This window comes from Plutella xylostella, chromosome Z (genome assembly GCF_932276165.1).
Source record: "Plutella xylostella chromosome Z, ilPluXylo3.1, whole genome shotgun sequence".
Lineage (NCBI taxonomy): Eukaryota > Metazoa > Arthropoda > Insecta > Lepidoptera > Plutellidae > Plutella > Plutella xylostella.
In genome coordinates, this window is record NC_064012.1 from 5468911 (window position 1) to 5496385 (window position 27475).

Genomic DNA, 27475 nt, shown 5'->3' on the forward strand with positions numbered 1-27475 from the left:
GGTGTCCCGCTTTGACAAAAAAAATAAATGGTCACGTTAGGCATAACTCGTATGGTCTAAACTTTTTTGGCCGAACCATCACTTTGCCAAGACTTATGTGGCATAAGGCTCCTTTCGTCTAAAACTCTTTAGGCACAATCTTTAAACACCTAAGTTTCGTTTGCTCAAATTTATGTTCGTCTATACCTATGTATAATCTTGTTTCTCCTAATGTTATCTTAATAAATAATATATTAAGTACTAGCTGTTCCCGCGCGCTTCGCTTTGCCTTAAAAGTTTTCCCGTGGGAATTCCGGGATAAAAAGTAGCCTATGTTCTTTCCCAGGGTCTAGACCGTATGTATACCAAATTTCATTAAAATCCGTTCAGTAGTTTTGGCGTGAAAGTGTAACAGACAGACAGACAGACAGACAGACAGACAGACAGACACAGTTACTTTCGCATTTATAATATTAGTTAGGATGTAGTAAATGTACAAATTGTGGTATTTTTCTCCTACATCCCGAAAATCACGATATTGTATGATCAAAAAATCGAAAGTTAACGACCAATATAAGTATTACAAACCCCATGAGATCGAAAGCGAGGAGGAGCGTGTTAGGTGCACATGTTCATCAAAACCAAAACGGAGCGCAGCGAAGCGGAGCGGAGCGTTTTCCAAACAGCGGAAACGAACAAGGCACCAGTTTGCGCTATGTAGGGAGACGCTCCGTCAAAGTTAACGCCAAACGAATATTATTACTTTGTATAAACCTATGCCATAGCATTATTAGGCTATTCAAGATTTGGCCATACCATTATTAGGCTAAACAATGTTATGCGAAATAACTTTTTACTAAACGAGATTTATGCCATACGATTTTCGGCGTAACGAGACTTTGACCAAACGTTACTATGCATTACGAGATTTGGCAAAAAAATCTTATGCCAAAAAAGGTAGAACCCCTAGACTTCCTAGAAGACTTACGGAACCGTAATGAGAACCTAACTAATTACTTATGTTAACTATGAAAAATATAATTATACTTAAGTACTTAATCAGTTTCTTATTATACCTACCTAATATGGGTGGAATGATAATATATCTGAGAATTCCAGGTCAAAGAGATCTTGTTAATAAAAGTTACTCTATGACGGGCCTCCTTTTCAAATCTTGATGATGTCCTGAAGTCTAAGATCCCACAAATGACTGAAGAAAGTGTTTGACCACTGTATCTAGCCTACACTAAAATATGCTGGTCTGGTGCCATGAACGCTGACTAAGGAAACTGTGCACCGAATCAGAGTTGCACAGTGAGCTATGAAGCGAACCATGTTATGCATTTCGTTTAGAGACCGTATTCCCAACGTGGTGATCCGCCATAAGGTTAAAGAGTTTGACGTCGATATATATGCTATATATGCGCGTCGCTGAACTGAATTGGGAGTGGGCAGGACACTATTGGCTCACCGGTGAACCACCGAGAGACGGAAGGTGGACAAAGGCGGTCACAGAATGGTGGCCAGAGATAGTTGAAGAGCTGTTGGCAGATCACCTAAAAATGAGGTTCATACCCAAAAGAGGGCGATAGAAGGCTGATGATTATGATGGTGATGATGATGATAATGATGATCACTGCCACTTACACAATATTCAACCAACTTCTTTTCAATACACGTAGCGCTACCTATACTATTTTTAAAGGAACTATAAACTACGCTGGCTTGCGAGCATAGCCATTAGGTACAATACAGCTTTAATTAAAGATAATAGATGGCGCTTTACCGTTTTGCGGAAGAGACGTCCACAGACCACAAATTTACAGCGACCACAGAATATAATTGGTAGCGCCATCTGTTGTATTTAACAGAAGCTTTTTGGTTTGTTGGTTTGAAAATTATCTCAATAAATTAAAAAAGAAATCATATCATATTGTTTACGTTCCTTTTACGTGGCTTTACAATATGATATAGCAACTGATTTAATTGTATTATAGATACTTAATCTTAATTAAAATAAATTTAATAATCAATAGGTCTGTGTCTCAACCATTAGTTTTTTTTGTTTTTTATAGGTGTCGCTAGAAGTAGTTCTTTTTTTTTACAGCAGTGCGGTGCGGAGGCTAGTTGTCAAAAAAATCATTTCGGTAAAAGCGGGCCGATTAATTTGCAAAAATGTTTTATCTCGGATTTTCTATTTAATTGTAGTTATGTATGCCAACATAACAGCGTGTGAAGCTAAATCGCGTTTAACTGGTACTTATTCGGACATTCGGCACCATGGTGCAGGGTCACCCACCGTTGGTGATCGAGGAATTGCCAAAAGAAGACGAAGAAAGATTAGAAAAGCTATTTTCTAAATTAGACAACGATGGGAACGGCAAGATCGACATCCACGACCTGTCGGTGGCGCTCAAGGAGCTGGCCCCACACATCAACCGCAGCTACGCAGAGGTTAGAAATTCATTACATTTTTGCTTGCGTACTCCTATCTACTTACAAGGAACACTAACTAACGGTGGTTTTAGCTTTCAACCGTATCACGCTGATTCACGAGGCCGCTTCATTAATTCAGAACAGACACATTGTTCGTGTCTAAAGTTAGAAATGCGAAAGTTTTAGCTTGTTCCTACTGACAGTGACATTCATTTGATATGTTGTGTTATCACTCAATTAAATACCTAGGAACACCTCACAAGTATTCAAATATAGTACTCGAGCAATTAAAAAACAATTGAACTAGATGTTACAGACTGAGTGACCCACATACAAAATTACTTTTTTTATTGACCCAAACTACCTAGGTACTATGTATTTGTAGACTGAACAAATTATGTCAATCATAAATTAGTGTTGATCAACTTTAGCTACTTTAGCCCTTTAGACATAAACTCTTGAATCTCTTGTTTAATAACCTGGCCTGAATCCATTATTATTAAAATCCAATATTCCTTATTTGTTTGTCTGTTTATCTGACCCACAGTTTTGTTCCAATAAATCAAGATAAGCTGATCTCGGAAATGTATAGTAATGGATCATGAGATCAGAGTGTGTGGAGATTGTTTAGAAAGAGCTTATCTAATCACTTGAACCTGTTATGTGATGAGAGTAAACTAAAAAAAATGGCCATACACTGTACTCTCATCATACTCTCATCAATTTAGGTGCAAGTTAAGTTGACACATTTACAAGGTGTTTGACCTCTTGACAGTTGAGTTGCTAGACATCTGACTTGGAAAATGCAGATTTTTCCAACTTAGCGATATGTTATTTGGCATGGGTCTAAATGTTGATGGTATAAGCCTTCTAAAATACTATAGTCCCTGGCAATGACAGTATACTGCAGGCAGTAGTTACTAATAGGACATCTTGATGAGGAAACTTTAGAGCACTGTACGCAATACCAACCATGTTTAAGTTGAATTGAATAGTGCAATAAACAAATCCTTTGGTCGGTCACAAAAAGAAAAAAAATGGGCCAATTATCTATCCTACAAAAAGTTGTAGTATAATCAAACACAACCCCTTACACAGTATAATACCCTCACAATTTGATCATGATATCTAAGTTTTTAGTTAATGTTATTCTGATGCGCTGTTAAATGTACTTCAATATTGCAGAAGTCCTCATTAAACTAGTCTTTTCTGTTTAGGAGTAATTTGGTCTGTCACTGGAATGTTTTCATTGCTTGAGTGTATTTTGTGAACACTTGGTACAATAATAGAGCTGACTTCAACTCTTGGCCATGCAACATGACATTTTGCATCAACACGGACACTGTTTCATTAATGTTAATTAGTTGCATGGCTGGCTTAATATTTATGAGTATTTTGTATAGTGTCTAGGTATAGTATAGTATTTTTGTATATTATATAATACACTATTTGTGCCCATAGTGTGCAGTGTGCAAAATATAACGTCAGACTAAATAGTGCAGCGTTTTGTCTGAAACTCGGTGAGACAAGGCGGGTAGATGAGCTATGTATTCTGTCACTGACAGACACAGAGACAGTCACGAGGTGCACTATTCAGAGCTGTGAGCATTTCTATAGTGACTGTAAAATTACTGCATTGCTGCAGGAAACAAGTTTCCCTTCACCTTAATTGATATAAATACCATACCTGACAATCGTTCCAAAAAAAAAAGGTAAAACTAACTCATCTTCGCGTTAAAAATGCGTTCATGCTTTGAATATGGTGTTGGCTAATCTGCCTTCGGTTACGTAACTATGAATAAGCGGTGTGTGAAGGAGATAATACAATAAATCGATTTGTAATTGTCTATGACGTCATGATCGAGTGATGCACAGGGTGATGTCAGCTTGCATCCTTCATCTGATTGCTGCTGAGGCCCGATACTATCCCAAATTGGATCACCTTACCAGTCTGCTTACCTACGTAAAAATACATAGACTGCAATCTTTTAAAACATACGAAGATGTCTTTACCCTCAAAGCATTCTGCTAATTTTATTCAAAAATCATTACTACAAGACGACAAGACCATCACAGGTTATGGTATACATACGGGATTTTAGTATCTATTCCACATTTCCACATTGGTCCATTACATATCGGATCGACGCAGTCACAGATAATTATGTATACATATAGAACTGGATACGCAAATAGCATGAATACATGAGACGAAGCGGCGTAATTTATGATTATGATGCATGGCAATATTGCCGCCAACTATTTTATCTTTGACCCGAATCAAAGGGTGAAGATTTCAGGTGAACTGATTAAACTGGCCGTGCATAGCAATTAAGTTTATTTTCATCTAGAAACGAAGTTAAAATGAACTCAATACAGTTTCCAATATGATATAAAATTACGATCTCAATAATCATATACTATGCTGAGTTGCTATTACTATGAAATCTATGTCCCTGTGTCCCAATTCTAAAGGCCGTTTACGAGTGGACGAATTCGTAACTATTTTTGCCAGCAGTTGAATGTTTAATCTGTACTCGGTGGCACTAGTGCTCTGCTAATTATGAAGTTCGCCACCTCTCTGGGATAAAACTGCATAGATACCCCCCACCCCCATTCACCCAACAAAAGGGGTTTGTCCAGTTAAAAGCTCATACCTTCCCCTATAGCAATAACACGCAAGAAACTTACATTATGTATTCGTCCGTTACGTAAAGTGCAATTATTATGACGCCGCGGTCGCACCGCCGCCGATGAGTCATTTTAAAATTGTTGGAAACACTCGGTTTTTTCGATGAGGGCACTATAGATTATTAGTTAATTACACTCCAATTTTTATGTGAATTTTAGTTCGACGATCAATGATATCAAATTATATATATTAAATTTTAATTATCTTACATGTATGACTAGAAAACATAAGTTACACATGTTATTTAAATAACCGGCCTAGTTTTAACAATTTTGTCTTAGTAATATCGACATCCTGTCCCAAAAACAGTGAACATTTAGTAACTATCGCACAGTAGAGCCATTTTTTCAATAACTTCTGAATTCATTCAACTTTAGTCCTCAGCATAGAACCCTAAAGGTCACAGCACACATAAACGTAACGTAAACGGATCGCCTTTCTTTTTTTCTGTCAACCAGGCGTTCACGAGCTCGTGACCTTTAACAAAATGCAGCAATTCACTATGACACAGTCCTAACTGGTTGTCTCTGGGTTCGCAGAAGTTCCTGGCGAAGACCGGCAAGGACCCCGGCGACGTGACCCTGTCCGAGTTCATCCACTACGTGCGAGAACACGAGAAGAACCTGCGACTGCAGTTCTCGCATCTTGACAAGAACCAGGATGGTTAGTATTTTAGTATACCTACGATTGTTCTTACTTTGTAGAAACATACTGGCCAAACGCTTCGTATTCCATGCCACGTATGACATATATGAATGACGCGTCGGCTCAATATGTTTCTACCTAGGTAAGCGTCCACCGATCAGTATCGTAACGTATATACATACACCAGTTATAAATGTACCTATGGGAACGCCGGTAAAGGGGGCCCACTTCTGTGAATTCAAAGAAAACTGAATGCGATTTGTCTGTTGCATACGACACTGAAATGTGGACGCTTACCTTTATGCGGAGTTTACACGATCTCGTTGCTACTCATAATCCAAGTCGTAATGCTATGCGTTTCTCTGGGTGTAAGTTATGTATTTTAACTCATTGTCACGTATATTTGAATTAATTTTACGCTGTAAATACCACATAAACTTACCATGAACGTCTTTATGTTATCATGATATCTAACCGATTACGTAATTACTATTCTACAGTTACCAACTAAGGCGTGATGTTATCAATGGTAATTTTAGTTTTACGATGTTCGAACACAATGGTTGCATTGCCTAGCGGTAGGTTTGTAACCAAAATAAACTGCTGTAGAAATGCTAATTAAACACCAGTAGGATCGAATTCGTGCAATGGCTTGAGGGAAAAGCGTGGTGTGTTCGCTTCAAACACACACACTCAAACATCAGACTCGGTTCAGCCGATCGGGCCAGCATGTATTTACCCTATGAATACTTGAATAAGATACAGCCAGCTGAAATTATCTACTATATTCTCGATACAAAACCTAAATAAAAAATATATGGTATACTTACTGACTTTTACCAATGTAGCCCTGACTTATTACAACTATTGGACAACAGTAAACCTACCCTTTCGCCCGCTACCAGTTTCCCAACACAATACATTGCCTTCCCATCTAAAACCATTGATTTTTCCCTTATTCCAGGCAAGGTGGACCTCGAGGAGCTCATATCTGCGTTCGCAGACCTCGGCGTGGCGGTGGGCCGGCATGAGGCCACCAACCTGCTCAAAAGGTAACCTCAGGAAACTGTTATTATAGAGGTACATGCTTTTATACCCTAAAGCCTCGTACTTCGTACAGTTCGGTTTAAACAAGTAGGTATATAGTTGAGAGCTGCTACCGTACTACCACCGACACTTTAGCAATAAACAGTCCATAAGAAGATGAGCAGTGATAAGCAGCATCGCTCGCCTGTCAAACATCTATCAGATGCTTACAAGTTGCGTCAGATTTGACAAGCGAGCGACGGTTCGGTGGTGGTAACGCCACAGTTCCGTCCAAACAAGAAAATAGTTCTCGATTAAAGTTTTGTACCTTGACAAACTAACCAACCGTCAATCGTTGTAAGAATGATTAGGTGGTTTGTAACGTATGTGGTGATGGTGAAGTTATACAGGTCAGGTTGAGAAGGAGGTCAGAAGGTGTTCCAACTTTACTGGTTACAATAAAATACAATATACCTGACCGAAGAACACAATAAGTTACATTAGTTGCTTAAATTATTGTGGCTGACAATTCACAAACTTTATCAGGAACTTTCTTATGGCTACTGCCATTATTCAAGGCGAAATGGGCATGTTGTAATTGTTCCTGTGGCTAAGTATTTTTTTATATACTTACAAACCATTTATGAAATTGACTGTTCAACTGATATGATTAACATATTAATGTTACACTAAGTGTGCAGCTCAAATAGCATTGGTCCAATAGTTTTTCAGAATACCAGTTTTGTTTGTAACATACAAAATAAAAGATGAAAGAAAAGGCTTTCAAAAATCTGCTCTTTATGCTACTATACAGTATGGACATAGGTTAGAACCAGTAAAGTGGAGACACCGTACTTTTATAGAAAGTAGACCGCACGGCATTTTCAGTAGCCATTTATCGCATGGTCTGATTTGAGAATGGTAGTGTTTTGAGAATAGTCGTCTTGTCCTGTAGTACTAGTAGAATTAATTACTAACATGTTCTAACATTAACTATTATTACTGACGTAAACCTGTTTCCAGCTCTTAAGCGATTTTATAATTCTGCTTTCTTAAATTGTATTTTGCTTTGCGAATATCTTTTTTCCTCTCTTTTATGTATTATTTTAATTTAATCAATCCTCTTTTTACCCTTTTCTTTGATTACCTACATTACATAATTAACAAAAATATTTTTAAACAACATCTGAAACAGCGTATACACAGGGTGTCTGCCAGAAGATTATGTTAAATGATCGAAAACAGACAAGTAAATGAACAAGTGTATGATGTTTCAGAAAACCTCGGTGGCATAGTTTTTGGTGGTAAGTGACTACTCATGTAGACGCTGGGCTCATCACATTTTGATTAAATCTTGGATAAATACCGGGGGTATTACCATTGGCATAGTGACAAACTCTAGTATAACTCTAGTGTTTGTCACTAACACGATAAGAGAAGATCATTGCCACTGTCCATGTCATAGTCTATACCTAATCAACTTAATTTACGTCGCAAGTCCCAAGTCTGTTTAGAAATGGTATTTTAATAGCATGCCGTCATAATAGATCTTCCATTTTCGATGTTAAATAGCTTGGAAGCAATACGGTAGACACTGGTAGACAACACCTGAGTCCGCGTTGTTCTATGGGTAGACATGACTGTCAACCGGAGAACAATTTGTAGTTTGGTATATGTTTTGGCGACATGCACACCCGAGTCCGCGTTGTTCTATGGCGACATGCTATTGAGGGGGCATTCCTGAACAGACTTGGCCGAGTAGTGATCATACATACATGTACATAGCTCACTGTTGCACAAAATTTATGTTCAGGCTATATGGGGTGGATGCACGTAGGGCTGATAATTTGATCTGGACAAAAATTCTGCTTCGAACTTTTACACACACATAAATATCTATCTAATTACTTATTATACTTCCCTAATATATTTTTATTTGCATTATTTTTCTATAAAATATGCTATGGCGTTGGTTGCGTGGCGTGCGTTTTTAGTTTCAAGAATAGCCAATAAGTATTAAATAATAAATTAATTTATGACATTTATATGGTAGCAATTAATATAAAGTTATACATTAATGCATTTATACATGTAGAATACAATTAGAATTAGTATTTTTATGTTCACATTACTGTATTAATTATTGTGCATAATATACTTCTTTGTGTTTTATAATTTGTGGCTCCAACTTGTAGCATTTTAGATAATACTTGTTTAGATTTATATATTTACCTAGTTTAAAACTTTGTGATTCAATGTTACATACGTTAGAGAAGTAATTATGTTCCTCGATGTTACCTAACGTAAATGCTTCGTGTAAAGCATCACGGCTTGATCCCATCGAGCATTGTCATCATCATCTACATAGATTCAGAGCCTCAGTATATACCAATCAAGTGCTGAGGCTCTAAAGTAGCAGTTTACCACTCCAGCAATGAAAAGTTATACGAAGCTGAGGTAGTGCACCTCGTGAACCGCTAGATGGCGACTCTCACGCGTGGCGCTAGTGGCGGATAAACTGCGAATTTGTATGGCGCGGGAGAATCGCTTCCTAGCGGTACTCGCGATGCGCTAGCGCCGCGACGTACAAATTTTAATCGATTTTCATTGCTCGATTGCTTTTGAAAATCTGCACTAGGCCCTTAGAGATCGTAACGCCGTATACATACAGAAAGAAAGTTGGAAACTTATAAACGCTTTATTACTTACAGCGCTGGTTCGGCAAAGTATCGGAAAGTAATCGTTTATAAGTTTCCAGCTTTCTTTCTTCATACGGCCTAAGGAAGTAGTTGACTGACCAGGGAGCGACGTGCGAATGTATTGGAGAGGATACGTCTCTACAGCTCCTTTCCTGCTCTCCATCATCATCATTATAGTGAATCTTCATTAGCAGGCATGTGTCTTTTGCTGCAATGAGGTTATCGAGTTGGCTGATAAAGAAATTATATGCATCACATGCACAGATGGTAGACGTAGCACGATCGTAGTACAGTTTGATTTTCCATTCATGATGCAAAGAGGTAAACGAAAGCTTTAAATGACCATCAAAAGCCAAGAGCAAAAATTAAGAGCAACCAATATGGAATACACTCTCATCATCAACTTTCAAATTCGCCGCTTCCAACTCCCATACTCGGCATGTGACGTCAGCAGGGTGAACGTGGCTATATCCGGCCCGCATGTAGGCAGGGTGAATGTGGCTATTACCGGCCCGCGTTTTCCCGCATGTGACGCTGTGGTGTTTCCAGGATGGACCAGGACGGGAGCCTCAACATCAGCTACGACGAGTGGCGTGACTATCTGCTGCTGGCGCCGTCGACCGACATCCACGCCCTCATACACTTCTGGCGGCATTCCACGGTAAGTGCTGGTAATGTTGCTATTTCACTGACTGTACCGCGAATGTTGATGGTTTTTTCAGTTCTCTGTGTATAATCTTATATCCTGTCTATAATATAATATTATACGAGTATATATTATTAAGTATTGTAAGTATGTACCTATATTTTACACGAAGTTTCGTATGCTTAAATAATTTATGAAACAGCGCCTCTAGCGGTCACTAAGATAAGACAGAAGATAGTTATATCTATACTATCCCAAATGCCATAAGAAAGTGCAAATATTTTGTGTTGCTTAAATTATAAAACCTAGAATTACTATTTACATTACATTAAAGTCGTACATATTTATACATTTTAGTCATAACTCATACGTCTACTAATTTGTTCTACCGTCTCGTCTGAAAAATAAGTGAAAAAATTATTAGTTCTGCCATTGTGTCAGACACTAGTTTCAAAATAGCATAATTAAACTAACTGTTAGCTAGTTGGGTTGAGTGCTAAGTTTCTCGACATCAGTACAATACACTTTCATTGTTGTAGACTTTGTAGAGAAAGACAATTATTATAAGCTCAGACCCCTTAGCATTAATTTTCATCGTGAACGTGAAGTAGAGTTCATTGAGTAATTTTGAATGAAAATATGAACAGCGCCCCTGGCGGTCGGTAGAAGAACTAAAATTTCCCGACAAAATTCATCGATTAATTTCACGTCACGTTCACGATGACAATTCATGCTAAGGGGTCAGATCTTAACAGAAAAGGTTTTTTGGTTTGTAAAACTGTAATATGTGAGAAAGTAGCTCATAAAATACGAGAGACAGTAGCAAAATTCGTCCGTCCAATTTATCGTAGGCTGCACTGCTGCGGCTTCTTGGAAGAAGTCACTGACACCCAATATCAGTCTCAGAGAGTGATTAAATCAAACACTTGGTAACCGGGCTTTAAACAGTGTTCTCTGCAACTTAACTCACGATTACAAGTTGATTAGTCGTGGTAAGTATTGGTACGATTTTTAATTGATTTTGATAGCGTGGTATCCAAAAATTCTTATAGTTTGGACATAATGTACTGTGTGACTGTTTTCTGTAGGCATGTTCCTATCTTTTTACTGAAGCAATACTGGTTGTAGTATTGTTACTTTCAAAGTTCCGCATTTCCTAAATTTATTTTTTTGGCGTACAGTCATTAATTCCGGATTCTAATATCCTACTTATTTAGAGAAAACATTAAATAAGAATGGAATATTTTCGTCGTTTTAGCGCACCTATCTGTTAAAGATTAACAGGTCTTCTAGCTTCGCGACAGTTTGTGGTTGAGAGCCGATAACCACGGGCAAGTTCTAGGTCGCAGTAAAAACGACTTTACATAAGAACATAAATATTATATTTACGCATGATAAACTTATCCAAACTTAGCTGACACGCCCCTACTATAGCCAACATGTACTTAAGTTACGTCACTCAAATTTCATGCGCATGCGCTGGACGATAAGCGAATAGAATCGAATTCGGATTGACAGGTTCATGTTAAACTACTGATGAAAAAAAAAAACAGAATCAATACACTATTCCGAAAATAGTAATATTGAAACAGAAATACTACCTAAAGATAGATATATACATCTATATTTTATACAATGTCTTTGCACTCGACTATTATACTAGCGAGTGAACACGCGTAGACATGGACAACAGTGTTAGTAAATATATTTTTCATGTTTTGTTGGTATAAAGTATAGTTCATGAAAGTAGTTTAGAATTAGTAATTGGCCGGCGAATTTATCAGACAGTGAGATCAAAGATCAAGACCTCTCAATTATTTCACTCTAATGTAAATAACGCCCTGATGTTTTGTACCACAATTTTAATCGTATCTACGAGTAGCTTTACTTCACGAACTCGTGGATAAACAGGCTGCTGAATTTCAATTGAATGCCGTGAAAACCTGTAATTTCGAAGATAATTAATGTACTTATGATACGAAAGCATTCTAGGTAAAGAAAGCAACATGATGATTATTATTATTACTTATGACTTGACCTTCTAGAGATATGCATATAGCTTGAAGTTGAAATTCACTACACTGTTCTAACTACTATGAAAACAATAGTGTCCCTGCTGATCCAATCTCAGTAGCGTGTAGCCATTGTTTACAAGACTAGTGTCCTAACCGATCATACGATGGAATTGTCCAATGAGATACGCCACACTCGGGGGTGTGACTGCGACGCAACTCTCGCTAAATTGACCACAGACCATTATCCTATGAACATATATTATTATTGACCACGGAAAATACTGCGGAAGTTAGGGTTCGCAGTGCTAACTTAGCACTGTGGATATAGATTACTTATTCTTTTCGAATCAGTCGTTCCTCCTATTCTACATTAGGCATCGTTAAACCCTGCTAGTTTTAGTACACTGGAGATCTATAATATTACGTACGGTGTAACCTACTTACACCGTACGTAATATTATATTATACTTATTCACCAAAAAAAACTCAACAAAATGAGTACTCAGTGACAGAGTATTCATGTCCACGAATTCAGAAACTCATATCGCCTCCCTAGTTCTAAACCTTTTCTGCCTGCTGAAATTCATGTAATGATCAACTCTTTTTAGCTACCGTTCTCCCGCAGGGCGGATAAATATTGCCACGTGGAAGCCCTATAGTCGTCACACTCACAACAGATACGTCAGGTTATGATGGCACATAATGGCTTCCATCAATCATTGTAGATGATGAGCTCTACCCACCGCACTCCTGACTCCTCGCAACGTCATTAATACGTCACGTGGTGGTCACAAATGTCACCGAACCACGCCCGCTCCTTCTTAGCGTGCTGTGATAAACACCAGAGCTGGTCTAGGGTTTGTAGCCGTGGTTAAAGTATGTACATAATATATAAGCCAGTCAGAGTAGCGGTAGTCGATAATTGCACAAAATGATACTTCAGTCAAGGAGGCTTTCCACCTACCACATCCACCACAATTTATAAATGATTGGTGTAGAGGTGGTGGGATAAATAATCCAATCTCGAGTGGTAGATGTAGAAACTCTGCTCCACACCTGGGTCTGAGACTCGTCTCGGGTTCGATGTCAAGTCTGGTTAAAGGCTGATCATCGGATGTCCGAAAAGAGAAATAATCCATGCCTCTATGGCAACCATGTAAAAACTTCCCGTAGTTCTAAAAGTATTCCGTCGTAAAAATTTGTGAAAAAGAATGCAACATCCTATATTGAGATCCCCCTAATAGTCTAATACTAAATGTGTGGACCAAGTGGACTCTATCTGCGAAGGACTTCAAATCGATCCATTGCGCAGTCGATCGGCTTGTAAACATGCTTTAAGTTGTTTACTGTACTCATGAACCGTGTTTTATTATTGGATGACTCAGTGGAAAATAATCAAAAGGGTAGAATCCCGTGTAGATAAATATTACCACATAATAATATTATACCAAGTTTTGTATAATATGTATATGGCAAAAAGCTTACGAATACTGCTCTAACCCCAAACTGTGTGAGGTACTGAGGTAGAGAACATGTAACGTCTAAAACGTAATTTATTTACTCTGGTAGCAAGTGGTGATGGAGATGAAGCAGGGAACTTTATCGAAACGTTCATGGTCAAAACCTATCTTCAATTTTATTAATCTTATTTTAAAAAATAAATTTGAGAGAAATCTAGATGATGGAAGCAAGCGGATGTCCTAAGTACCTCTCTACAGAATAGGCACGAGCAAAGAGCTCCCTCCTCGTAAGTTGCGACACGAGTATTGTATGTACCTATGTATGTACGTACTACGTACACAGTGCAAAGTCCAATAAAAGAAAAAAAAAGAGCGGCAAAATCCAAGTGTCACTTTCAAACATACTGGCTGACTTGGCTGTAGTCGTATCTGCCAATGTGACTTTATAGATATTACCTTCGGAGAGCCTTCGGATCAAATATGCATTGGCCGGTAGTTCGCCGACCCCCGATTGCCGTCGACCGGTGCAGAGTTCAAACGGTTAACTGGCTCTAATGCGATTATCGTGTGATGTGCACACGATGTGTATCGACGCCGACTGCTCACGTGGAGACGTCTACAAGCTACCTTTTCTAAACAAAACTTTCTGCTGGTTTAGTATACAACTATACATGCTTACTCAGGGCAAACGTTTTTTTAGAAGTATAGTAGGTTGGTGTAATGACAGATTTTATAAAGGTACTTACAAAGTTTTTATGTCCTATATCCTTCTCGCTTTGCTCGTCGTCGCACCTATCTTTAGGATGAAAATTATCACCATTGTCTGATCATCCGTGTTTTCGATCCCTAGAATTTTCGTCAAATCTCCTGATATCAAGTATTTGCTTTGTGAAATCATCCTACGACAGATGTATTAATAAGTGTTTGTAACTGGAATTTCTGGTCAGTAAATTATATAAAGGCAGAAACTATGCATATACCTAACTGACATCTGGACAAAAAAATATACCTAATTCAAAGTAAAAGTATAAGTCCATTTCCAAAATTATTTGTGTTATTGTTATTAGAGAGTATTTTTTAACAATCCTTTTATTTAATTTATCGTAATTACGTTTCATGCTGACTAATTAATTGATAGTGTTATTGGGAAATTTATGCGTAATATAATATACATACTAGTACATTGGTAGCTACAAAACAGTATCTTTATCACTTCGGACTTTATCACACTGACTCGTGTTTTAATTATACATAATTGTTACTTATCTGTTAGCTACACTTAATATCGCGGATTTTTCTTCAATTTTTTCAACACTCATGTGTTATTTTTATTAATTATAGTTATAATTAAAGTTACTACAGGATTAATTACGATGATTATTCCTTCAGACTATACCTAATTATGTAAAAAAAAACTTTTACATAAGGTACAGTGCAGACGTGACACCCTCTTAGAGTGACAGTACAACTGAGAGGGGGTCAGGTTTCTTTGTAGCCCACTGTGATTGTCAGTAAATTATTATTTTAGTTAGTTTTAGTATTTTCGTCGAACCTTTTATTACTACTGATCACTACTCATATAAGTAGTTCGAGACATTCAGCAATGATATTGTACGTAATATACTTTAGTGTATTCAGTCACAAAACTCACAAACTAACATACGAACAGACGGATCTAACATCATCCAACGAAGTTTATTGTTTTCATTTGTTTATTGTTTGGTCAAAGTTAGAATTCGCGTGTTTTGTGTGTTTATTAAAACATGGCTGCCGGATCTTGCTGTCTTATTTGCTTATCTATGCAGTGCAGATTGGTTAGTTATTTCGCATAACATTTGACCCAAACAATAGGAATAAATTGCGAAATCATTTATTCAATAATCAAAAATAATAAAAGCTATACTTTAAAACGTTGATCAACATAACATTAAGTTATTATGATTAAAAAAGAATATACTATGTACCTTATTATTATTGAATGTCTACATTACGTATGTAAGTATTTGTAAGCAATCAGATGGTAAACCACATCCGTATATTTTATGTATGGTTGTATTATTCAGCTGCGTATTCGTATACATAATCTTGATCATTTTGTTGTCACAACACCACTAGACTAACAAATTCTGTATATCTAACTTTTTAATCTTGTGATGGTTAAAGAGTTACAGATGTATTCGATTCCAGATCTTTACAAGCCTCTTTTACGTAGTCATGTATTATGGATTATGGAAGAAACATCGCTGAATTTTGCAGGACTTGAAGCATTTACGTAAAAGTAGATGATAGCTTTGGAATAATTATTTATAATTCGATAGCTATATTACCTATACACTCACGGGCAAAGAAACAGTTCCACTTACAAAATGCAGACACCAATGGGCCCTATTTATTTAAACATTTAATCGGATATTTAAACAAAATATTCACGTTTCTAGTTGCTTATATTCTAAAGTATTGCAGAAGGCGTCTGGTTAGTTTTGTTTTGTTTATGAGTAAGTATGAGATTTACGAAAAATTTTCATTGCCCGTAAGTGTATAAATGTATTAGCAATTATGACCTTTTATCACCTATTGCATGATCTTTAAGTTATCCGACCTAGGTTGGTCTCTCGTGCTAAACCAATTTTGAGTGCGCCGCCGCCGCTGTGTGCTCTAACTACTCATCTCTCTGTATTATGGCAGCGTCTCGTTCATTAGTTTTTTTGTCAATTTACGAGTAGAGTGACCCCCTAGGTGTAATAATAGCTACATTATGTCCCACTAACACAGTCGGTATACTGAATGCGTCTGAAAATAACTCTTTCACCAGACAACTATTCAAACTTGTGCCAATACTTCCGACTGCTGCTTCCTAGTAACTGATGTAAGACAGTATTTGGTACCAGCATACTTTAGCCAGGTTTATTGATAAACTAGCTGTTCTCGAAAGCTTTGCCTTAAAAAAATATACCGTGGGAATTCCGCGATAAAAAATAGCCATAATGTTCTTTCTCAGGGTCTAGCCAGACCATATGTATACCAAATTTCATTGAAATTCGTTCAGTAGTTTTGGCGAAAAAGTGTAACAGACTGACAGACACAGTCACTTTCGTATTTACTTATAAAAAAAATGAATTTGCTATTGATTTTCTATGCAATATAATAATCACAAAAATAAAAGATAATAGCAAGAATCTTGATCCTATATTTATCCGATCATAAACTTCCTGTATTGTTATCGGTATTTAACCTGCGCAGTATGTATGAAACAACGAAATATCGTCTAATTACATCACAATGTGATAAAAATTTCTACGGCGTAATTATAGGACTTTCTAGAACATTCTTGTCATTGATGGGGCCCCTGTTACCTATCTCTTGCTTTAGTTTATTTTCTAATACAAACCGCTTAGCAAACGTCTTATTTAAATTCAAGAAGTGTACCTTCATTGCATTTTACTCATTCCTAAACGTCGATACAGCTCGAGACTTATTTATTGAGTACAAAAAGCTGTCAAAAGAAGGTGTTGCCCTTGCGGGTCATCTCTGACTATCCCTTCGGGGATTCCATTCGTGATTATAATTATGTGTATGTAACTAACGTTTCTTCATGAGCTATTTCTTCATTCTTGACTGTACATCTCTAGGTTTTTCTCAGTAGTGTCCTTCCAAGATCCTCCTTGGCAACTACCAGCTACGTTGTATATTCATAACGCCTGACTCTTCCGACCTGATGATTGGTAATTTTCGTAGCTAAATACCAATGTTTACGCACGAAGTTTACGCCATTCGCTTTGCATCATTCATAGGCTGAATGTTAGAGCTTATTCTTCAAAAAATTGTGTTTAACAAATAAGATATTGTTCTCTGATTCTTGGGGCCTTATATCCATGGGTCTCTAGACCGAATAAAAGATAGTGAAGCAAGAAGTGTACAGATAGATTCCGCATGATACAGTTAATATAGATGGCAAATCTATCGGGCAGGTACCCACACCGTCACGGTTACTACGTTTCATTCGTTGAGTGAACTACTTCACTTGCTCGCCGTATTCATGAGGCTAATTAAAATACGCTATAGAATGTGAGACAGAGGCAGGTCCGGCCGCTTTCTTTTCACTGTGTTAGTGTGCGGTCGGTGTGTGACGTCACCGAGCCCCTCCGCTATCAGCGCAGGCGAGCCCCCGTGGACTTGCTGCTGCTATCAGCTGGCGCCCGGTACCACGCTCCGACGCGCCTCGGCCCGCGGTACCGGCCGCGCGCCCGCACGCTATCGCTATCAGCCAGTGTGCGAATGCGCGACCGCCCGGACAGACGCGTCACACTCCGCTCAAGTATTAGCGCGATCTGATCCACCTTCCAAAGAGTTAACCCATCTGTGATATAATTTATAAGTTTATTTTTTATTTATCTTGTTTAGTAAATAAAGAAGATAAAATGTCTCTCGAACTGGAAGACGTGACGGGCACCGGCGATGTGTTCGAAGACTTCCTCTTCGTGTTTCGTCGATGCTTGGCAAAGGTAAGTTTCTAAATCTGACTGAGGGCGAGTGTGTGAGCGCCAGTCGTTGCATGAGCGGCCCCCGCAGCGCACCGCAGCCGCAGCCATGGACATGGACTCGTACTTCGACGTCTGGGAATGGTTCTTCAAGGTAACTGCACGCACCTCGTCCATCGAATCTTATCCTTTCACTTTTAATTTATCCTAACCTCCGCACCTATGTAGATGTAGTTTAGAAAGTTTGCAAAGTGACGGAGCGAATGTGTGACGTAGCGGCGGGCCAGCTGTGTGCGTTTTTTGGCGGAGCAGCTGTCAGTTTCGGGCGGTCTCTCTCTGTTGTATGCGTGTGTCTCGCTCGCGCGCGGTATGTCACCCTCCACGTGGTACTGTTGCTAGGCTCCGATCGTGAGGAGTTCCCCGAAGACCATGCTTTGTTCATTGTAGTTCATCACGTCGTTCTATCTTCAATCGAAGGCTTTTCTTCTTAGATATTCCGTAGGGGTTTAAGCTCGTCTATAGAGGATATTAGTCGTAGGATCGTAGAGTGACCACAGTGACCTTGATGTCTGTGAGTCAGCGGTTGCCCGGCGACGGGACCGCGCCGACGTTCCGTGTGACCTAAACGGAATCTAGAATTTTCGCCCGCCAAATCAACGGATTCTTCACGACGCGTCATGAATTTATTACATTATCGACGTGAATGAAACGTAGTAATCACGAGTTTACATTACAGACTTTAAGTTTTGTTAATGGTTCTGAATAAGCAGTACACCAATACACCAATATTTTATTATTTATATTAAGTGCAATAAAATTATTATAAGGAATTTCATGGCATGCTATGCGACCTGTAACTTGTCTGATGCTGTCTACACACTGTAGACACTAGAAGACTAGTGTCTAGAGTGTGATTTCATTTGTGTATCATCAACTTTCACTCGCCCACTTGTAAAGTTTCTCCACAATTATTTAAGTATTATTCTCGATTTTTCGAACGCGCCTCTTCTGCATAGCGAAGTTATTTCTCATATTTTATGTGCCAAAGAACAATATATTATCTTCGTACAATGTTAACCACAAATTTATAGATTTACTAATAATCCAATTAAGTACCTAGTAGTTTATTGTATTATTGTAACGACATTAAGAGCTCAGACTATACAGGTTGTTGCAAAATTGTTTTAAAAAGCCGAAAGACGACTGGTGTTGGTGGACCCCCTCGGCTTACTATAACTATACCACTTTTGCAACAGCCTACAATTTATGTACAATTGTACAGATGCGCCAGGCGAATTTTATACATGAAATTCCTTATATGTAAACTGTAACAAGCTTATAACACACATTATATTAAAATTCTCACTTGATAACGTCAAAATTAGCAGAACTTGGGGCATGGAATGCAGCATAGGGTAGGACTTATTAGGTACATTATTTATTATAACATGCCGTCGATGCGTGGATATTATAGAAATAGCACAAAGGACAACTGAATTAGATGAACCCATACTGTGTGTGTGGGATATTAACAATTTATTTGTGCAAATCTAGTTTTTAATGCATTTCCCGTAGTAATGCCTGGATAAAAAGTAGTAGAAGTCACGCATAATATAATGATAAGAGAACGAGCTATGTTATCATCAGTATTTGTTTCTGAAAACACTGAACGGTCTAAATGAAACGATCAGCCCCCGATATTTACCAAACAAGTTGTTTAAAGACCTATTTGTGTCGCGCCATTAATATTTACATAGAATATTTCTGCTGTAAATGTGTAACGTAAACCGACAACGTCACTCGACGCTATACGTCACTTTTACGCAAATGACTTCTTAATATCCATTTGAACTTTTAGATCTTTATCTCTATCCTATAACCATAATAATACGTGGTTCACTTACCTATTGTTATAGTTTACACAGGGTAAACGATAGTGTTCAATTGTTCATGTAGATAAGAGGTGTCAAACGGATCTGCGAGTCCCATGGCTTTTTCCAATAGTTTATCCCATTATACGAATTATAATTTTATTTACTGTTGAGACTTGACTTTATCCATTACCATCACCATAATCTGTTCATCCGAATAAAAGTGAAGATTGTAATGGTCACTCATTGATTGTAATAGTTTTCTTTTCCTTTATTATTGTTATGGCATCTTGAAACCTGTTTCTGCATTGATATGTGCGGAAACCCTTTGAGCATGATAAGTGAAAAGGCACACTTTATCTTATCTTGAGATACTCTCGTAGTTTTCCAAGTATTTACTGTTAAATTAGTGTTGATTGCGTTGATCATTCACTGAGTCGCGAGTGAGTCACCTGTCACGAGAAGTGACACGTCTGAGTGCGCTACGTCACCTTAACTTAGCTAGAATTCACATTATAACATAATTTATCCTGTCATGAGAGCAGTTTGGGAATAAATGACAGTCATCATCAATCTGTAAAATACAGTTATTGAGAGTTGCGCGTTGTTATAGGTTAGACGAAGTTATAGTTTCTTTTAGTAACTGACCGCCTCAATATTAGAAACTTATATTGTTCATTTATAGTGTCGGTCAGTCGCATAGGTAGGAATAGACCTAGTACATGTAGCTGTAGATAAATCGTATCGGAAACCTTCCGATGATGTTAATCGCTAGACTTAACATATGCCAGTCATCTAGATATGTCCGCCGTGCCACAAGTCTGTATGCAACTAGTGCAACTGTGAACGACCGTAATTAATATATGCAACATACATATCTACTACATAATATTATGTAGGTAAATACTATATCCGCATTATTATAGAGGCGACAGCAGCCGAAAAGCAAACTGTTCTATGAAAGTAGCGAATTCAATTACTTACCACATGTGTATATTAATAAGGAACTGCAGCCATAACCAAAAGTGCGTATAGCCTTCGGAGTCACGTGTATTTTTTCGCTAATTCTGTGTCATAGTTTTTATAACGACAAACGACACATTCCAAGATCGTTACTCTACATAGCTCTAACTTATCGAATGGCACCTGTCATGCAATGAGTACCTTTATTAAAACGAGATAGTCAGGCAACGACCCAAAACTTCGTATTCTGTTAGCTAAAGTGACCCCCCCTGTGTTATCCTGTTGAAACTACGGAAAGTGAGAGGCCGTATCTTCTATATTTAAGACTAGCAGTTCCCGCGCGCTTCGCTTCGCCTTAAAAACATTTCCCGTGGGAATTCCGGGATAAAAAGTAGCCTATGTTCTTTCCCATGGTCTAGACCGTATGTATACCAAATTTCATTCAAATCCGTTCAGTAGTTTAAAGCGTAACAGACAGACAGACACAGTTACTTTCGCATTTATAATATTAGTTAGGATACTTTGTGGCCGTGGAACACCCTGTATATCACTCGTATCCTATTAGTGACAGACAAAGAGAAACACACTTTGTAACACGCAAACACATGTTCTTAATTTATGCGTCGTAAAAATGCAAGTATTGAACTGAACATGGCATGCACTGTACGAATTAGACACGTGATGTGATTTTACGACTAAACTTAGGGTTTATTTATTCTCAGGTACCTAAAGGACATCGATAGCTTTCTCTTAACCAATAGGATGATAAATATGATAATCTAGCGCGAAGGAATTTAGTGTGAAAAGTGCAAGCGGAAATATAAAAAATATGTTGGTACGTGGCCGACAAATACGGAAATATATACTTGGCAGTGACATTCTAATCCAAAAAAGAGCATATCACTGTATTAGGTAACAGATAACGTTTAATGATATCTCTCCAGTGCTAAATCTAGAATATCATTTTATAATCTTATCAACGAACCATGTATCAAGCTTGCCCTTTGAACGGTGGACGAAATAATAAGTCAATCAGATGCTTGAATGGAGGTAAGACCTCGGACGGCGCTTCGAAAATGTGGCATTGACCCCGATACCCACTAAACTATTACAAACTGCATCTAACACTGTCCGAGTGATTGTAGGTCTAACGGCGTTGAAATAAGGCATATTTGAGACATGCGGTGACAAATACCAAGGTGATAAAGGTTTTTGGTCAAATGTTATTATGTGTTTGATAAAGTATCTGCGAAATCTCGCTCTCATAGCTGTATATGTGGTACAGGCAGTTATTATTCAGAGTGTGGCACAGGAGGCAAAGTAACCTGAGCCTTCTCAAAGTGACAATGCTATTGATAACAGAGAGGGGTAAGGTTGCTTTGCCTCAGACTATACTTACTGTGGTACGTACGTACCTAACGTACCTGTTGGAATGACCTCATTCTCCAGACCTATTCCCGGTGTACCTATCGCGAACTTCTTTTGACAACGATTTTTGCATAGAAAATGTATTAAATTTGACACGAATTATTCTTCGTAAATATTATTTCGTTTTGACTTCGCGATAAAGCCTCTGTATCGCAAAATCAAGTGTTTGTGGGTGGTGATGGTGAGTGGTCATTTTTAATATCGCAGGGATTTTTACACGTCATATCACTAATGCACTATAACTTGACTACAACTGTCAATCTCAATTGCATTAACAGGTACAGGCTGGATAATTTTCCTCTATGAACACTACTGGCTGGTGTTTCAGTGCCTGTAAATAAACTACAAAAGTGCTGCATAAAAAATACACAGTTCTAACATGCAACAGGATTCTCAATTTGATATATTGATTTCCTTTATTTTAATTAATATTCATGATAATATAATATTTTATACGTACTTAATTTAGTAGAACGCTCCGCCTGACCCACTTGCAACTAATAGGCAATCAATCTACTAAGTACCTATGTAGAGTGAAATTGAAAACTAAACTAATTTTATTATACTCCGTGTTTAGCATGAGTATTTTGCGTCGCGGCGGCGGCGTACTCGGGAAAAACAATCCATCAGGGCAAAGAGAAAATAGGACATTTTCATGGCATTTGAAAGCTCACACACACTATCAGCAGATAAGCGGCAGTCGCTTGTTATCAGGCACTGATAGGACGCGTCTAGACTGTCGCCGCCACGTGTGTGAACATAACCTAATAAAAAGGTACGTTCAAATCAAAACTAAAGTCCAGCAATCTAAAAAGTCCATAGACCGTATTTATCACGCACACGCACTTTTGTCCCTTGTTATTTTTATAGCCACAAACACAATAGAAAACTATGATGTATCTATTCCTATGATAGGAATGCATTGTTAAATATGATAGGAATCCTATCATATTTAACAATGCTTCATCGCAGCTTTAACATCATCTTACGAGTACCAAATTGATAACTAATTTAATCATAATGTAAGTTTTCAGCTACAGTTTAGTATCAACAATTATATTTTTTGAATAGCATATTATCTGGGACAGAAAGTTCCAGTATCGTGAAGTGAATACCTACCTATAAAATAATTCGTTAATACCGGTAATATCTGGAAATCTCATAAATAATTTGTGTTTACACACTAGTTATCTCATTTCGCGAGCGGTAAATTTTCTACAATTATTTTGATGACCTTTGAACTATTACGACGATTAATGGTTTGATATAGAGGAGTCGAAAGTAACATAAATTTGCTTATAGGTGGTCACTGAATTTATTATAAACTTCTACGAAAAATATTCTACGAAAGACAAGACTTTACCTAATTAAAAACTTAAATAAATGCTAAACTAAACAATAAGGTTTTTTTCTTGAGAACTTCTAAATTTAGCTAAACTTTATGTTTAGAGATTTTCCAGACAGGTACCTAAACTATTGAATAATTAATGTTTTATCAATAATTCGGTTCTATCACGGCTTGTGACGAGTGGGAGACTACGTATGACGTGAAACCGTGTATTCATGAAGTATAATTATTATTAATAGATCAAAAACATTAATATTCAATACGGTTTCCTGTCTACGCGTACCTAAGGGCCAGTTTTTTGATCCCTAGTTAACTCAACCATTGGTCAAAAATGGCGACCATTAGTTAAAAACTGTCAAAATTCGTATGCAGCTGTCATGCTTGACAAGTGACTTGACTAATGGTTAAAGTTGACCACGGATCAAAAAACTGGCCCTAAGGCCGAGATAAATAGTCGTTGCTTAGCACTTGCTCAAACTAATGCTTAGCCAAGTACGACTTCACCTGAACTAAGTCGAGTTGCAATGAGCCTCTAAAATAGACACTACTTAGCGTTTGCTCGGCTAAGTCACTGGCTTAGAACCTGTTATGTCAAATCTGCGTCAAATGTATATATTTATTTATCTGTGGTCATAGTTTCATTCAATCATTCCGTAGTTTTTTTTGCAAATTTGGTATAAAGGTGGTCTGTGGATAGCCTGAGAGCTTAGAATAATAATTCCTTACAACTAGTGCAGCCACTTACCGCCAGGTGGCGACTCTCCCCGTGCTATAAAAGTTCACGTTCATATTTATTTCTTAATTAACCCTCGGCGAAAATAGGAGTATTATATTATGTTTAATGTGTCTGTGTATGTATTTGTCAGCTGAATCGATTTCCGATTTGTTTTTTTACGATGATTGGTAATAGGTATAACCCAGAGTGCCTACCTATATTTTATTACAATAAACTTAGCAGTTCCAAAGTTCTGCGATTCTTTTATTTTTAATTTAGAATGTCGGTTTTTTCCCATAAAAATTCCTTTAAACAAACCAATTGATAATAAATACCACAACTATTTATTTCAACGGCGTGCTAAGCAAGGGCCAAGTCATGACAAATGTGAACTCGAACTCGGCTAAGTCAGAGTGCGAACTCCGTAGCTTAGTCTGTGCTCAAGTAGTGTCTATGATAGTGAAATTGTGTTCTAAGCATGTGCTTAAGCTAAGACTCCGTCTTAGTTTCGTCTATTTATCTTGGCCTAAGTGTATTTCTATATGGCTATGTTTTTCATAAACCTTGGAGCCATATCGCGAAGTCAAAACGTAGTAATTATTGTCAAATTCAATACAGTTTGAATCGAAAATCGTTGTCAAATCAAGTTCGCGATACCGTGACAATAGGCGGCCGTCGATTGCGAATTGTCAGCCAGTGCGTAGGAAATATACTACGACCTACATAGTAATCACATGGTATTGCAGCGTAGATCAAACGTCACACATTCACACATCCCGTTTTTTCAACACGACGAGCTGCGAACAAATAATGTAGTCGAGGAGAGTCGAGATGTTTCTCGCTAGAGGCTGCTCCAATCGATAACAAATCTATCATGCTATTTGACATTTAGTTCTATGAGTGAAAGAGTCACAGGCCAAGATAAATAGTCGTTGCTTAGCACTTTCTCAAACTAATGCTAAGCCAAGTACGACTTCACCTGAACTAAGTCGAGTTGCAATGAGTCTCTAAAATAGACACTACTTAGCGTTTGCTCGGCTAAGTCACTGGCTTAGCCGAGCAAACGCTAAGTTACAGTGCCACAAACTTATCTGTTCCGGTGACAGTTCATGTAAATGTGTAATATTTCTTCATTCTATAAGATTTTAAGTTTGCTAGTAGTGGTAATTCGCTCTTGTGGTTTCAATAAACCCATCTTATCTATATCAATGTACCTATAATTCATTAGTAAATAGTGAGATATGGATCAATTTAGTTAGGTTTCACCGGAACATATAAGTTTGTCGCACTATATGTCAAACCTGCGTCAAATGTATATTTATTTATCTGTGTTCATAGTTTCATTCCGTAGTTTTTTAGAAAATTTTGTATAAATGTGGTCTGTGGATAGCCTGAGGGCTTAGAATAATAATTCCTTAGAACTAGTGCAGTCACTTACCGCCAGGTGGCGACTCTCCCCGTGCTATAAAAGTTGACGTTCATATTAATTTATTAATTAACCCTCGGCGAAAATAGGAGTGTCATATTATGTTTAATGTGTCTGTGTATCTGTGTGTGTATGTATTTGTCAGCTGAATCGATTTCCGAATTGTTTTTTTACGATGATTGGTAATATAACCCAGATTGCCTACCTATATTTTATTAAAATCAACTTAGCAGAATTCCAAAGTTCTGCGATTCTTTTATTTTTAGTTTTGAATGTCGGTTTTTCCCATAAAAATTCCTATAAACGAACCAATTGATAATTAATACCACAACTATTTATTTCAACAGCGTGCTAAGCAAGGGCCAAGTCTTGACAAATGTGAACTCGAACTCGGCTAAGTCAGAGTGCGAACTCCGTAGCTTAGTCTGTGCTCAAGTAGTGTCTATGATAGTGAAATTGTGTTCTAAGCATGTGCTTAAGCTAAGACTCCGTCTTAGTTTCGTCTATTTATCTTGGCCACAGTGTAGTACTAAAGTCTGCTTTTAATCTCAGATACTAAATTGACAGATTCTGAACGGTTCATCAACAGTCGATTGTCCCGCCAATAGAACGATCCGTCACTTAATCGCGGGACAATAGACTGTTGATCAACCGTTCAGAATCTGTCAATTTAGTAAGTATCTGAGATTAAAACAGACTTTACATTGAATACAGCGCTAGCGACAAGCGAAGACCTCAAACGATTATGAACTCGTTAGAGAAGTACGGTCGGCTGCATAAGTAGCTATACACTTTTGTACCTTGTCAAACTACCTAGATGTTAATGTCTGAATCAATGAATATGCTGTTTGCAAAGTTTGTGATTTTGACAAGGTTCAAAAGTGTAGAGCTGACTGTACATAATATGTTCCTTGATTATAAACATCTCAAATGAATCATCAAGAGAGGTCCACTTTCTAATTCGATGAGGAATTTGCCAAATATCAAGTGACGTGTGGGTATTTTCACTCGGATCCGGTTCGATCCGGTAAGAGGCGCTTTGCGACGCACGCGCATGTAAAATTACGTGCGATTTATCCGCCGGTTACGAGCTTAGACCTATTTTTTTCTAATATAGTGGAATAGTAATGTTTCTTGATCTAACTGTATGGCTGTATGCAGATTTCAGGCGTTATATAAATAACGAGCTAACATAGGGACGAACCAATGATGAAAGAAAAAAGATGGACATTGGGACGGACTTACCTATGTATGACGACAAGATGACGGCTTATGACAAATTGGTTAGCTAGGGACCACTAGGTACCTATGTCCTATGCCTAGCAGGTGTCTAAGCAAGAGAAAAGTATTAGGTTTTATTTATTGTCGGCAACATCCATGGTTTGAGTGAGAAGGAGAATAGTGGACACGGCGATTGCGAGTCTATTTGTAGTTGGTCTGAGATTGATGTCCATTGTTCATGACACGGAGATTGTTAATAATAAATTGTCAGAATAATAATAAATTATGAGTACATCTTCTGAGCTTACTGCAGTCTGTGAAATCCACAGAGAAAGGAAATGTCACTATAATATCCTGTGTTCGGCGTTGTTGTGACAGATAATGAGGAAGCGGAGGTTTCTTTCGGAAGATCAGCTGGTGACCAGGG

The 27475-nt window shown here is 37.8% G+C and overlaps 1 protein-coding gene across 4 annotated transcripts in view; it reads left to right on the forward strand.

The window, feature by feature from the left end:
* The first annotated feature begins 2076 nt into the window (after window positions 1–2076).
* Window positions 2077–27475, forward strand: part of LOC105387089 (calcium-binding mitochondrial carrier protein SCaMC-2) — a 32344-nt gene continuing 6945 nt past the window's right edge. The window contains exons 1-5 of one of the 4 annotated variants that reach the window (XM_048632474.1): window positions 2077–2433; window positions 5647–5770; window positions 6717–6804; window positions 8056–8082; window positions 10027–10138. In XM_048632474.1, coding sequence (XP_048488431.1) covers window positions 2260–2433; window positions 5647–5770; window positions 6717–6804; window positions 8056–8082; window positions 10027–10138 — 525 coding nt within the window. In that variant the 5' untranslated portion in view covers window positions 2077–2259. Of the gene's footprint in view, window positions 2434–5646; window positions 5771–6716; window positions 6805–8055; window positions 8083–10026; window positions 10139–17840; window positions 18101–18129; window positions 18231–27475 lie in introns of those variants that run through there. The other 3 variants (XM_048632475.1, XM_048632476.1, XM_048632477.1) reach the window with 3 other exon arrangements.